Genomic DNA, 14,729 nt, shown 5'->3' with positions numbered 1-14,729 from the left:
TTAGTTTTTTAAGAAACCTCCATACTGTTCTCCATAGTGGCTGTATCAATTTACATTCCCACCAACAGTGCAAGAGGGTTCCCTTTTCTCCACACCCTCTCCAGCATTTATTGTTTATAGATTTTTTGATGATGGCCATTCTGACTGGTGTAAGGTGATACCTCATTGTAGTTTTGATTTGCATTTCTCTAATGATTAGTGATGTTGAGCATTCTTTCATGTGTTTGTTGGCAATCTGTATATCTTCTTTGGAGAAATGTCTGTTTAGGTCTTCTGCCCATTTTTGGATTGCATTGTTTGTTTTTTTGATATGGAGCTGCATGAGCTGCTTGTAAATTTTGGAGATTAATCCTTTGTCAGTTGCTTCATTTGCAAATATCTTCTCCTATTCTGAGGGTTGTCTTTTAGTCTTGTTTATGATTTCCTTTGCTGTGCAAAAGCTATTAAGTTTCATTAGGTCCCATTCATTTATTTTTGTTTTTATTTCCATTTCTCTAGGAGGTGGGTCAAAAAGGATCTTGCTGTGATTTATGTCATAGAGTGTCCTGCCTATGTTTTCCTCTAAGAGTTTGATAGTGTCTGGCCTTACATTTAGGTCTTTACTCCATTTTGAGTTTATTTTTGTGTATGGTGTTTGGGAGTGTTCTAATTTCATTCTTTTACATGTAGCTGTCCAGTTTTCCCAGCACCACTTATTGAAGAGGCTGTCTTTTCTCCATTGTATATTCTTGCCTCCTTTATCAAAAATAAGGTGACCATATGTGCGTGGGTTTATCTCTGGGCTTTCTATCCTGTTCCATTGATCTATATTTCTGTTTTTGTGCCAGTACCATATTGTCTTGATTACTGTAGCTTTGTAGTATAGTCTGAAGTCAGGGAGTCTGATTCCTCCAGCTCCGTTTTTCTTTCTCAAGATTGCTTTGGCTATTCGGAGTCTTTTGTGTTTCCATACAAATTGTGAAATTTTTTGTTCTAGTTCTGTGAAAAATGCCATTGGTAGTTTGATAAGGATTGCATTGAATCTGTAGATTGCTTTGGGTAGTATAGTCATTTTCACAATATTGATTCTTCCAATCCAAGAACATGGTATATCTCTCCATCCGTTGGTATCATCTTTAATTTCTTTCATCAGTGTCTTATAGTTTTCTGCATACAGGTCTTTTGTCTCCTTAGGTAGGTTTATTCCTAGGTATTTTATTCTTTTTGTTGCAGTGGTAAATGTGTTTCCTTAATTTCTCTTTCAGATTTTTCATCATTAGTGTATAGGAATGCAAGAGATTTCTGTGCCTTAATTTTGTATCCTGCTACTTTACTAAATTCATTGATTAGCTCTAGTAGTTTTCTGGTGGCATCTTTAGGATTGTCTATGTATAGTATCATGTCATCTGCAAACAGTGACAGCTTTACTTCTTCTTTTCCGATTTGGATTCCTTTTATTTCTTTTTCTTCTCTGATTTCTGTGGCTAAAACTTCCAAAACTATGTTGAATAATAGTGGTGAGAGTGGGCAACCTTGTCTTGTTCCTGATCTTAGTGGAAATGGTTTCAGTTTTTCACCATTGAGGACGATGTTGGCTGTGGGTTTGTCATGTATGGCCTTCATTATGTTGAGGTAAATTCCCTCTATGCCTACTTTCTGGAGGGTTTTTATCATAAATGGGTGTTGAATTTTGTCGAAAGCTTTCTCTGCATCTATTGAGATGATCATATGGTTTTTCTCCTTCAATTTGTTAATATGGTGTATCACATTGATTGATTTGCGTATATTGAAGAATCCTTGCATTCCTGGGATAAACCCCACTTGATCATGGTGTATGATCCTTTTAATGTGCTGTTGGATTCTGTCTGCTAGTATTTTGTTGAGGATTTTTGCATCTATGTTCATCAGTGATATTGGCCTGTAGTTTTCTTTCTTTGTGACATCTTTGTCTGGTTTTGGTATCAGGGTGATGGTGGCCTCGTAGAATGAGCTGGGGAGTGTTCCTCCCTTTGCAATATTTTGGAAGAGTTTGAGAAAGATAGGTGTTAGCTCTTCTCTAAATGTTTCATAGAATTCGCCTGTGAAGCCATCTGGTCCTGGGCTTTTGTTTGTTGGAAGATTTTTAATCACAGTTTCAATTTCAGTGCTTGTGATTGGTCTCTTTATATTTTCTCTTTAAAATACACACAATAGTAGAAGAAATTATATAATGAATCTGCATTACCCATCACCCGACTTCAGGCAATTTTCAACGTATTGCCAAATTCATTTTACTGCACCTCATACCCTCTACCTTTTGCTGATTATTTTTTACAACTTTATTTAGATACAATTTGTATCCTATAAAATTCACTCATTTTAAGTGTGGAGTTCAATGAGTTATAGTAAATTAACAAGTCATGCATCATCACAGTACAGTTTTTGAGCATTTCCATCAGCCCAGCAAGCTTCTCCAGTGTCAGTTTGATGTCAATACCTGCTCTTACCCCCAGTCCCAGTGCTTTTTCTGGATATTTCATATAAATTGTCCTATGATATGTAGTCTTTTGTGTCTGTCTTCTTTTACTTAGCATATATTTCACTAATGCTGTATTATGTACCAATATTCTGTTCCTGTCTATTATTGTTATTATTATTTGGCCGAACTGCGCAGCTTATGGGATCTTAGTTCCCTAACCAGGGATCAAACCGAGGCCCCGGCAGTGAAAGCGCGAAGTCCTAACCCTTGGACAGCCAGGGAACTCCCCGTTCCTATCTATTATGAAGTAGTGTTGCTTCGTATGCATGAACCACATTTTGCCATCAGGCCACATTTCTTGTTATTCTCTCTGACACTTGTTCTCTACGTATCCTCCTCTAAGGGCAGCTCCCTTCTTAACTGTGCTCAGAAAATTGCTATGCCTTTTCATTACAGCAAGGCCAGCAAAGAAAGGAGCAGTAGATGAGTGTGATAGAGATAAGCCTTGTTTAAAAGCAGATGCTGTCAACGGGTGTTTTTTACCCACAGCTTCTCAAGCGGTGTGTGGGGGGCAGCAGTGGCAGCCACCCCTCTGTCCTCCCCACAGTGCTATTTTCTTCAGGGCCTTGGACATTTATTTACTTGGTTTATTAATTAATTGTGGCTGTTGCTGTTGAATATAATGATGTCTTCTCCCTCTGAGAAGGAAGGACAGAGCAAATTCCAGTACTGGATAGAAGAAGTTGATGAAGCTCTGTGTCTCTCTTAAATAAGCAACATGTGTTCATTGTAACAATAATCAAACACAGTACAAAAATGCATAAACTAAGAAAAAAACACTACCCTCACTTTCTTCTTCCTCTCCATTTGTCCTATAGTTTGTTCTCTTGACTTAACCAAAATGAAATGACTACATAATAACGTACCATCGTTTTTAACCATTCTCTATCAATGAATACTTTCATTATTTCCTTCTTTTGTTGCTGTTATATTTCCCAGCAGTGCTGCAGGGACTGTTCTTATACCTTTACACAGTCATGCTTGTATTTCTGTGGGAGAGATTTGAGAGATGCCTAGAAGTAAGGCATTGAGTATTTTAAACTTGACTGACACTGCATAATTACCATTCCCAAAAGGCTACATACTCCCACAAATTCCCCTTATCTCTTCATTTTAGGTATGGGTCAGTGTCATGATTGGACTGAAGATTGTGTGCTCTTCGGAGAGTTACCAGTTCTGTTATATTTTTTAGGCATGGTGGATATTGCCCGGCAGACGGTTGAATTCCTCTACGAGGAGAACGGTGGCATCCCAAGAGACCTTTATCTCCCCACCATTGAAGACATTAAGGACGAAGCAAACAAGTTCACAATTGATAAAGTTCGAAAAGGTTTTGCTTCCCCCGCTTCCTTCACCTATGAAACGTCCTCTGAAATGAGAAATTGCGTTTTCCCAAGCATGAGTTTGAGCCAGGCAGCTGCTGGCTCTTCTAGGGTGACTCTCCTCACTCTGGGTGATGTGAGCTCTTCCAGGCTCTCCCATGTGAGGCCCTAGGCTTCCTGGTGGGGCACAAGTAGAAGCTGTTTGGCCTCTGGGGGCCTCTTCCGCATTCCCAGAACCACTCACATGAGCAGGGTGAGATAAGGCACTTGAGAAGTGGAGCGTGGGTGGAGGATTGCAGATAGGCCTCTCGGGCTTAGTCCTGGCTGCCCAGCTAATAAACCATGAATATGTGGCTGTACTGTGCTTTTTAGAATTTTATACAATGTATTTATTCATTTGATTAAAAATCTATTGCATATCTTGAGGAAATGAAAATATAGAAAAGCACAAAAAGGAAATAAAACAACTCATTATTAGACCTTCACAAACATCATGGGCAGGGGCAGGCATATATATTTTCTTTTTTTTTTTTTTAATGAAACTCTCTAGGAGTTAAGCCAGCATTTTATTTATTTATTTATTTTTGGCTGTGTTGGGTCTTCGTTTCTGTGCAAGGGCTTTCTCCAGTTGCGGCAAGTGGGGCCACTCTTCATCGCGGTGCGCGGGCCTTTCACCGTCGCGGCCTCTCTTGTTGCGGGGCACAGGCTCCAGACGCGCAGGCTCAGTAGTTGTGGCTCACGGGCCCAGTTGCTCCGCGGCATATGGGATCCTCCCAGACCAGGGCGCGAACCCGCGTCCCCTGCACTGGCAGGCAGACTCTCAACCACTGCACCACCAGGGAAGCCCCTAGTTTTCTTTTTTAATTCCTCTTTTTTTGAGAGAGAGAATTCACATACCATAAAATTCACCCTTTTAAAGTATACATTTCAGCGGTTTTCGTATATTCACAAAGTTGTGCAACCACCAAACCATTGCCTCTAATTCCAGAACATTTTCATCCCCCAAAAGGAATTCTGTACCCTCCCCACTCCCCATTCCTCCTTCCTACTAGCCCCTGGCAACCATTGATCTACTTTCTGCCTCTATAGATTTGCCTAGTCTGGATGTTTCGTAAAAATGGACTCATGCAGCGTGCAGTCTTTTGTGTCTGGCCTCCTTCACGTGGCATAATTTTTCAAGATTCATCCCTGTTGTAGCTCATATTGTTACTTCCTTTTTATGGCAAAAATAATATTCCATTGTATGGATAGTACCCCATTTTGTTTATCCATTTGTCAATTGATGGACACTTGGGTTCCTTCTACCTTTTGGCTATTGTGAATCATGCTGCTATGAACATTTGTGTACAGGTTTTTGTGTGGACATGTTTCCATTCCTCTTGGGTATATATGTAGGAGTGGAATTGCTGGGTCATATGGTAACTTTATGTCTCACTTTTTGAGGAACTGCCAGGTGGTTTTCCAAAGTGCCCCATTTTACATTCCCGTCAGCACATATGAGGGTTCCAATTTCTCTACATCCTGGCCAGCACTTACTATTGCCTGTTTTTTGATTATAGCCATCCTAATGGATGTGAAGTGGTATCTCATTGTGGCTTTGACTTGCATTTCTCTAATAACTAATGATGTTGAACAACTTTTCATGCATATCTTTTCTCTTTAGAAAAATGTTTATTCACATTTTCTGCCCATTTTTTAATAGGCTTGTCTTTTTATTGTTGAATTGCCCAAGTTCTTACAATACTTTGTTTTATTATCTTCCGGACTGAGCTGTGTTCCTTTTGGGTTATAACTAAACTGAGGGTATTGGTAAGTGCCGTAGAGTTATTTTAGACCCTAAAATATAGGGTCCCAAAATAATAATGGTACTTGCTCCTGAAAAAACTTCTCCCTCTACCCTCCTCAGGTCTCACGGTAGTAACCCGCTCTCCAGACAGCAATAATGTAGCCAGCAGTACTGTTGGAACTGCCCTGCCAAAATTTGCCATCCGAGGGATGCTGAAAACCTTTGGGCTTCATGGAGTTGTCTTAGATGTTGATTCAGTGAGTGAACAGTCTTTTATATACACTGAGACTTTCATGCCCAGACTCCAAATACCTTAAAAAGTGATTATACAGGTAGATTATTCTTCAAATTAGGGATAAAGAAACCAGGCTGAGTGCTGTCATGCCAGATGAGTTGCCTGAGATTTTCTCATGGGCCCAGATCAGCACTGATTGTAGAACATAAGCTCTTAACTCTCAGTGCTGTCAGCGCCTTCAGACCATGCTGCCACTGCCGTTTTTTTTCCGTCAACCATGTTCAGACTGCCCCTACCTTATATCTTCCAAGTTCCAAGGGAAATTTCTCCTGTTGGCCTTGATGAATGGATGATCTGTCATTGTCATGATTGTTATACAGACTCAAAGAAATAGTTTTGTGATTTTGATCATGTCATCTTACTGGTTCTCGCAGCCTCAGTTTCCCCGTCTGTAAAATGAGTGTATTAAACTAGATCAGTTGTTTTCTTCTCAGCTTTGCAGAGCCCTCTCATGGGGCTCAGCAAGGATTAAGGTGGGGTGGGGTGGCAGGGGGGAAGGAATAGAAGAGAGTAAGGGCCAAGCCTAAGCTTTCTTTTGGAAACAGAGGCCTTGAAGGCTGTGACTACATGATCCTTAGGTTACATATACATGCTTGCATTTCTGTTTCCCGTGCAGGAAAAACTGATGAAATAATACACAGATCAAGCCTAAGAGTCTCAGATATAGAAGTATCTATCGCCACATAAATAAGCTTTGGTATCTGTCTGTCTACGGATACAGATAATGTTAGGTATCACTAATACTTTGAAATTGAAAATTTAACATCTTCAACTGACTCCATTTTACCAGAGTATAATTTAAATCATTACATTTTTAAGAGAGGCTGTTGGCTGGTGATTTACTGAGGTGAACTTTCAAGTAGAAAATTCCATTAGTAATATTGTTAATTTCCCACTGCCTTCTGAGACAAGCTCTGATTCTGGTTATCAGAAAGTATGTAACTGACAGTATTTTTCAGCAATGGAAATGTGTGAAAGGAAAACTAGAAAAATAGAAATTTTGTTAAAGTAATAATTCTGTTATGTCTCAAGTGGTTTGATTCCCTTTGTTTTAATAGTAGTCCCTAAATAAAGATTACATTGCTATTTGAATCCAGAATGCATATTCATGAGCTTACATTTTTATTTTCCTAGCAATAAAATAGAGCTATCAGACAGATTCCCTGCTTTTACAAAATTATTAACATAAAAACAATGAACATAAATTTTACCTGGCAACAATGCATGTTGAACTGTTACTGAAATATAGCACTCTTCTCTTTAAATTTCTAACTCATGATTACATTGAAGTTCTTTAATTTATTGTACCAATTAAAATTTTCCAACTGGTATGAAAAAACCAAATACACTATCCAGATATCTTTGAACTTTTAGCCTCAATCAGTGACATGAAACTAGTATTTACTGCTATAAAAGTTGGGTCTTACATGTATACATATGTATTTTAAAACTTGGGGAAAAAAGTCAGTGCTCAAAGAACAAATAGACATTTCCTTTTTCTATTATAGGTAAATGAATTGGTGCAGGTAGAAACGTACCTCCGAAGCGAAGGTGTGCTGGTCCGATACTGGTATCCTATTGATATGTTGGAAAGGCCCCCAGCAGGCTACCGAAGGACTGCCACCAATGGGCTGGTCACCCTGGACAATACCAACCTTCAAATTCACAGGTAAGGGAATGCCCTGGCAGTCCAGTGGTTAGGACTCCGAGTTCTCGCTGCCGAGGGCCTGGGTTCAGTCCCTGGTTGGGGAACTAAAATCCCACAGGCCACGTGGCATGGCCAGAAATTTTTAAAAAATAAATTCACAGGTAAAATTGAGCCCTTCTTTCTAGCGGGTCACAGAAATCCACTTACTCTGTTTTATCACATGTGCCATTCATCGTTGACAAAGAAGGCTTTTCTTTCAAAGCTAAGAGAGAGACAGAGGCAGCTAGTAAAGATAACAGCGAATTGCAAGAGTTAGGAAGAAAAGTTGCAGGATCCAATATCACCTGACCTATGCCATGGATACTCTGCCGTAAGTTGGGGGTATTGAGGGGTGTCTGGAGATTTGAAGAGCGTGGAAAAGTTCTAAAGTGTAAACCAAGTCAAGAAGAGACAACTAAGAGGAGTCCAGGCACTGTGGAGGAGCCAGCTCATTTCTGTTAAACTAACAAGGTATTCCTTGAGTGCTCCTTTGTGCCCAGCACTTTGCGGGGGTCTCTGAGGGGACCGGTGCCTGCCCTCTGTGGGTTGAATCCTAAAGATTCCTTCACATGCACCTGTAAATTCCTTCTTTCAGTCATAAAAATTCTTGCAACAATTCAGAAGAAAATATAATGATAAATGGAGCTCTCTGATAAAACTTCCCCATAAACTATTTTTCATACTGTTCATCCAATAGCATTGTAACTTCTCATTATATTGTCAATTATGAAGCAACTTGAGTGTATCTCCAACTTAGACCTCTCCCTGGAACACCAGATGGACGTATCCAACTGCCTCCTTGCCATCTCCACTCAGATATTTCATTGCCCCATTTGGGTGGTCTTAAGTTCAACTTGACAATCAAATTCACAAGACCCAAATAGGCTATACTTGGCACTAGCTTCACCTAGAAAGATCCAGGATGGGAAGCATGGCGTGCCACAGGGAAGTGTCGTGCATACATTTCAGCAGGAGTCGTAGTCATCCACACAGAAGTTCAACGGCTATTCTCTGACCCCACCCACCCACCCAGTGACAACCCAGGTGTGAGGGGTAGACTCCACATCGCCGTGTTTGCATGATGGCTGAGCAGCCCCACGTCCCAAATAGAAGCCGGTATCTTTTGTAACAACTCCACAGGCATAGCTTCTAGGGATTTCGGCAAGAGGCATGCCCAGTTCGTAAGAGTCACCATTTTCTGGAAAGCCCGAAACTGTAGCTTCCCACCAAGAGCACTCTTTCTTCAGTCCTCCCAGTGCAGCTTGCCAGTTGGGGGTTGTTTTGACCATAAGCAACATGCCTGGTAATATTGCTGATATTCAGGAGTTCCCTGGTGACCTAGCGGTTAGGATTCCCAGCTTTCACTGCCATGGCCCAGGTTTAGTCCCTGGTCAGGGAATTGAGATCCTGTAAGCTGCACAGTGCGGCCAAAAAAAAAAAATACACACACACGCACACACATATATATGGCTAATACTACTTTTGTCAGGTTTTTAGAACTGAGCTGAAAACAAGTTAACCGAAGTCAGTTCTTACGTGGACAAGGCTCTGGTTTTGTTGACCCTTTACTCACAGATAATCTAATAGGTGCCTAAAATGTCGCATGTGAGGTGGAATTCGGGCCTTCTCCTCCACCAGTCTTTCCACATCTGTGAGGGGTGCCCAAGTCACCCTTTGTCCTCACTGCCTCACGTAACCAATCGGCAGGTCCCATTGACTCTTCCTCCAAAGTACATCCCAGGCTGCTTCTCTCCATCTCCGCCTCCACCACACTGGTCTAGGCCTCAGCTCTCCCTTCTCCCCACAGCAGCCGAGTGATCTTTTAGAAACACAGATCAGATCATTCATCTCTCTCCTCTAATTCAAACCTTCCCATGGCGTTCCACTTCCCATGGAGTGGAAGTCAAACCCTTAACCTGGCTCACGAAACCCTCCCCGAGCCTCAGAGTCTGTCTGCTTCTCACTGTGTACTCTCCTTCTGCAGTTTCTCTCACACACCAAGCTTGTTTCCTCCTCGGTGTCTCTGTGTATGCTGTTCCCTCTGCCTGCAATGCTTTGCCCAGAACTTTGCATGGCTGTCTCATTCTTTTTTTTTTTTTTTTTTTAATTTAATTTTATTTATTTTTTTATACAGCAGGTGTATGTTTTATGTGTCCGGGCTTACATTTAGGTCTCGAATCCATTTTGAGTTTATTTTTGTGTATGGTGTTAGGGAGTGTTCTTATTTCATTCTTTTACATGTAGCTGTCCAGTTTTCCCAGCACCACTTATTGAAGACACTGTCTTTTCTCCATTGTATATCTTTGCCTCCTTTGTCATAGATTAGTTGACCATAGGTGCATGGGTTTATCTCTGGGCTTTCTATCCTGTTCCATTGATCTATATTTCTGTTTTTGTGTCAGTACCATATTGTCTTGATTACTGTAGCTTTGTAGTATAGTCTGAAGTCAGGGAGTTTGATTCCTCCAGCTCTGTTTTTTTCCCTCAAAACTATAGGTGTCTTTGCCAATAGCTTTGGCTATTCGGGGTCTTTTGTGTCTCCATACAAATTTTAAGATTTTTTGTTCTAGTTCTGCAAAAAATGCCATTGGTAATTTGATAGGGATTGCACTGAATCTGTAGATTGCTTTGGGTAGTATAGTCATTTTCACAATATTGATTCTTCCAATCCAAGAACATGGTATATCTCTCCATCCGTTGGTATCATCTTTAATTTCATTCAACAGTGTCTTATAGTTTTCTGCATACAGTTCTTTTGTCTCCCTAGGTAGGTTTATTCCTAGGTATTTTATTCTTTTTGTTGCAATGGTAAATGGGAATGTTTCCTTAATTTCTCTTTCAGATGTTTCATCATTAGTGTATAAGAATGCAAGAGATTTCTGTGCATTAATTTTGTATCCTGCAACTTTACCAAATTCATTGATTGGCTCTAGTAGTTTTCTGGTGGCATCTTTAGGATTCTCTATGTATAGTATCATGTCATCTGCAAACAGTGACAGTTTTACTTCTTCTTTTCCAATTTGTATTCCTTTTATTTCTTTTTCTTCTCTGATTGCCGTGGCTAGGACTTCCAAAACTATGTTGAATAATAGTGGCGAGAGTGGACATCCTTGTCTTGTTCCTGATCTTAGAGGAAATGGTTTCAGTTTTTCACCATTGAGAATGATATTTGCTGTGGGTTTGTCGTATATGGCCTTGATTATGTTGCGGTAGGTTCCCTCTGTGCCCACTTTCTGGAGAGTTTTTATCATAAATGGGTGTTGAATTTTGTCAAAAGCTTTTTCTGCATCTATTGAGATAATCATATGGCTTTTCTTCTTCAATTTCTTATGTTAAAATGGTGTATCACATTGATTGATTTGCGTATATTGAAGAATCCTTGCATCGCTGGGATAAATCCCACTTGATCATGGTGCATGATCCTTTTAATGTGTGATTCTGTTTGCTAGTATTTTGTTGAGGATTTTTGCATCTATATTCATCAGTGATATTGGTCTGTAATTTTCTTTTTTTGTAGTATCTTTGTCTGGTTTTGGTATCAGGGTGATGGTGGCCTCGTAGAATGAGAGTTTGGGAGTGTTCCTTCCTCTGCAATTTTTTGGAAGAGTTTGAGACGGATGGGGGTTAGCTCTTCTCTAAATGTTTGATAGAATTCACCTGTGAAGCCATCTGGTCCTGGACTTTTGTTTGTTGGAAGATTTTTTTTTTTTTAAACATCTTTATTGGAGTATAATTGCTTTACAATGGTGTGTTAGTTTCTGCTTTATAACAAAGTGAATCAATTATACATATACATATGTTCCCATATCTCTTCCCTCTTGCATCTCCCTCCCTCCCACCCTCCCTATCCCACCCCTCTAGGTGGTCACAAAGCACAGAGCTGATCTCCCTGTGCTATGCGGCTGCTTCCCACTAGCTATCTATTTTACATTTGGTAGTGTATATATGTCCATGACACTCTCTCACCCTGTCACATCTCACCCCTCCCCCTCCCCATATCCTCAAGTCCATTCTCTAGTAGGTCTGTGTCTTTATTCCCTTCTTGCCACTAGGTTCTTCATGACCTTTTTTTTTTTTTTTTCCTTAGATCCCATATATATGTGTTAGCATACTGTATTTGTTTTTCTCTTTCTGACTTACTTCACTCTGTATGACAGACTCTAACTCCATCCACCTCATTACAAATACCTCCATTTCATTTCTTTTTATGGCTGAGTAATATTCCATTGTATATATGTGCCACATCTTCTTTATCCATTCATCTGTCGATGGACATTTAGGTTGCTTCCATGTCCTGGCTATTGTAAATAGAGCTGCAATGAACATTTTGGTACATGACTCTTTTTGAATTATGGTTTTCTCAGGGTATATGCCCCTTGGTGGGATTGCTGGGTCATATGGTAGTTCTATTTTTAGTTTTTTAAGGAACCTCCATACTGTTCTCCATAGTGGCTGTATCAATTTACATTTCCACCAACAGTGCAAGAGGGTTCCCTTTTCTCCACACCCTCTCCAGCATTTATTGTTTCTAGATTTTTTGATGATGGCCATTCTGACTGGTGTGAGATGATACCTCATTGTAGTTTTGATTTGCATTTCTCTAATGATTAAGGATGTTGAGCATTCTTTCATGTGTCTGTTGGCCATCTGTATATCTTCTTTGGAGAAATGTCTATTTAGGTCTTCTGCCCATTTTTGGATTGGGTTGTTTGTTTTGTTGTTATTGAGCTGCATGAGCTGCTTGTAAATCTTGGAGATTAATCCTTTGTCAGTTGCTTCATTTGCAAATATTTTCTCCCATTCTGAGGGTTGTCTTTTAGTCTTGTTTATGGTTTCCTTTGCTGTGCAAAAGCTTTTAAGTTTCATTAGGCCCCATTCATTTATTTGTGTTTTTATTTCCATTTCTCTAGGGGCTGGGTCAAAAAGGATCTTGCTGTGATTTATGTCATAGAGTGTTCTGCCTATGTTTTCCTCTAAGAGTTTGATAGTGTCTGGCCTTACACTTAGGTCTTTACTCCATTTTGAGTTTATTTTTGTGTATGGTGTCAGGGAGTGTTCTAATTTCATACTTTTACATGTACCTGTCCAATTTTCCCAGCACCACTTATTGAAGAGACTGTCTTTTCTCCACTGTATATGCTTGCCTCTTTTATCAAAGATAAGGTGACCATATGTGCGTGGGTTTATCTCTGGGCTTTCTATCCTGTTCCATTGATCTATATTTCTGTTTTTGTGCCAGTACCATACTGTCTTGATTACTGTAACTTTGTAATATAGTCTGAAGTCAGGGAGCCTGATTCCTCCAGCTCCATTTTTCGTTCTCAAGATTGCTTTGGTTATTCGGGGTCTTTTGTGTCTCCATACAAATTTTGAAATTTTTTGTTCTAGTTCTGTGAAAAATGCCAGTGGTAGTTTGATAGGGATTGCATTGAATCTGTAGATTGCTTTGGGTAGTAGAGTCATTTTCACAATATTGATTCTTCCAATCCAAGAACATGGTATATCTCTCCATCTATTTGTATCATCTTTAATTTCTTTCATCAGTGTCCTATAATTTTCTGCATACAGGTCTTTTGTCTCCGTAGGTAGGCTTATTCCTAGATATTTTATTCTTTTTGTTGCAATGGTAAACAGGAGTGTTTTCTTAATTTCACTTTCAGATTTTTCATCATTAGTGTATAGGAATGCAAGAGATTTCTGTGCATTAATTTTGTATCCTGCTACTTTACCAAATTCATTGATTAGCTCTAGTAGTTTTCTGGTAGCATCTTTAGGATTCTCTATGTATAGTATCATGTCATCTGCAAACAGTGACAGCTTTACTTCTTCTTTTCCGATTTGGATTCCTTTTATTTCTTTTTCTTCTCTGATTGCTGTGGCTAACACTTCTAAAACTATGTTGAATAATAGTGGTGAGAGTGGGCAACCTTGTCTTGTTCCTGATCTTAGTGGAAATGGTTTCAGTTTTTCACCATCGAGGACAATGTTGGCTGTGGGTTTGTCATATATGGCCTTTATTATGTTGAGGAAAGTTCCCTCTATGCCTACTTTCTGCAGGGCTTTTATCATAAATGGGTGTTGAATTTTGTCGAAAGCTTTCTCTGCATCTATTGAGATGATCATATGGTGTTTCTCCTTCAATTTGTTAATATGATGTATCACGTTGATTGATTTGCATATATTGAAGAATCCTTGCATTCCTGGAATAAACCCCACTTGATCATGGTGTATGATCCTTTTAATGTGCTGTTGGATTCTGTTTGCTAGTATTTTGATGAGGATTTTTGCATCTATGTTCGTGATATTGGCCTGTAATTTTCTTTCTTTGTGACATCTTTGTCTGGTTTTGGTATCAGGGTGATGGTGGCCTCGTAGAATGAGAGTTTGGGAGTGTGCCTTCCTCTGCAATTTTTTGGAAGAGTTATAGAAGGATGGGCGTTAGCTCTTCTCTAAATGTTTGATATAATTCACCTGTGAAGCCCTGGTCCTGGACTTTTGTTTGTTGGAAGATTTTTAATCACAGTTTCAATTTTGTTACTTGTGATTGGTCTGTTCATATTTTCTGTTTCTTCCTGGTTCAGTCTTGGAAGGTTATACCTTTCTAAGAATTTGTCCATTTCTTCCAGGTTGTCCATTTTATTGGCATAGAGTTGCTTGTAGTAGTCTCTTAGGATGCTTTGTATTTCTGTGGTGTCTGTTGTAACTTCTCCTTTTTCATTTCTAATTTTATTGATTTGAGTCCTCTCTTTTTCTTGATGAGTCTGGCTAATGGTTTATCAATTTTGTTTATCTTCTCAAAAAACCAGCTTTTAGTTTTATTGATCTTAGCTACTGTTTTCTTTGTTTCTGTTTCATTTATTTCTACTCTGATCTTTATTTCTTTCCTTCTGCTAACTTTGGGTTTTGTTTGTTTTCTTTCTCTAGTTCCTTTAGGTGTAAGGTTAGATTGTTTATTTGAGATTTTTCTTGTTTCTTGAGGTAGGCTTGTATAGCTATAAACTTCCCTTTTAGAACTGCTTTTGCTGCATCCCGTAGGTTTTGGATCGTCGTGTTTTCATTGTCATTTGTCTCTAGGTATTTTTTGATTTCCTCTTTGATTTCTTCAGTGATCTCTTGGTTATTTAGTAACGTATTGTTTAGGC

At 39.4% G+C, this 14,729-nt stretch overlaps 1 protein-coding gene across 6 annotated transcripts in view; it reads left to right on the top strand.

Moving 5' to 3' along the window:
• The window catches only part of HECTD4 (HECT domain E3 ubiquitin protein ligase 4), a 198,932-nt gene that overhangs the window by 148,461 nt on the left and 35,742 nt on the right, over positions 1–14,729 (top strand). For all 6 annotated transcript variants that reach the window (XM_082417362.1, XM_082417360.1, XM_082417361.1 and 3 more), the window contains 3 exons: positions 3,690–3,827; positions 5,726–5,862; positions 7,409–7,569. In XM_082417362.1, the coding sequence (XP_082273488.1) occupies positions 3,690–3,827; positions 5,726–5,862; positions 7,409–7,569 (436 nt within the window). The remainder of the gene's footprint in view (positions 1–3,689; positions 3,828–5,725; positions 5,863–7,408; positions 7,570–14,729) is intronic.

The sequence above is a fragment of the Balaenoptera physalus genome (genome assembly GCF_965194825.1).
Source record: "Balaenoptera physalus genome assembly, chromosome: 12".
NCBI classification, from domain to species: domain Eukaryota; kingdom Metazoa; phylum Chordata; class Mammalia; order Artiodactyla; family Balaenopteridae; genus Balaenoptera; species Balaenoptera physalus.
Note: the sequence above shows the minus strand (reverse complement) of the source record. Positions and strands in the feature narration are given on the sequence as shown.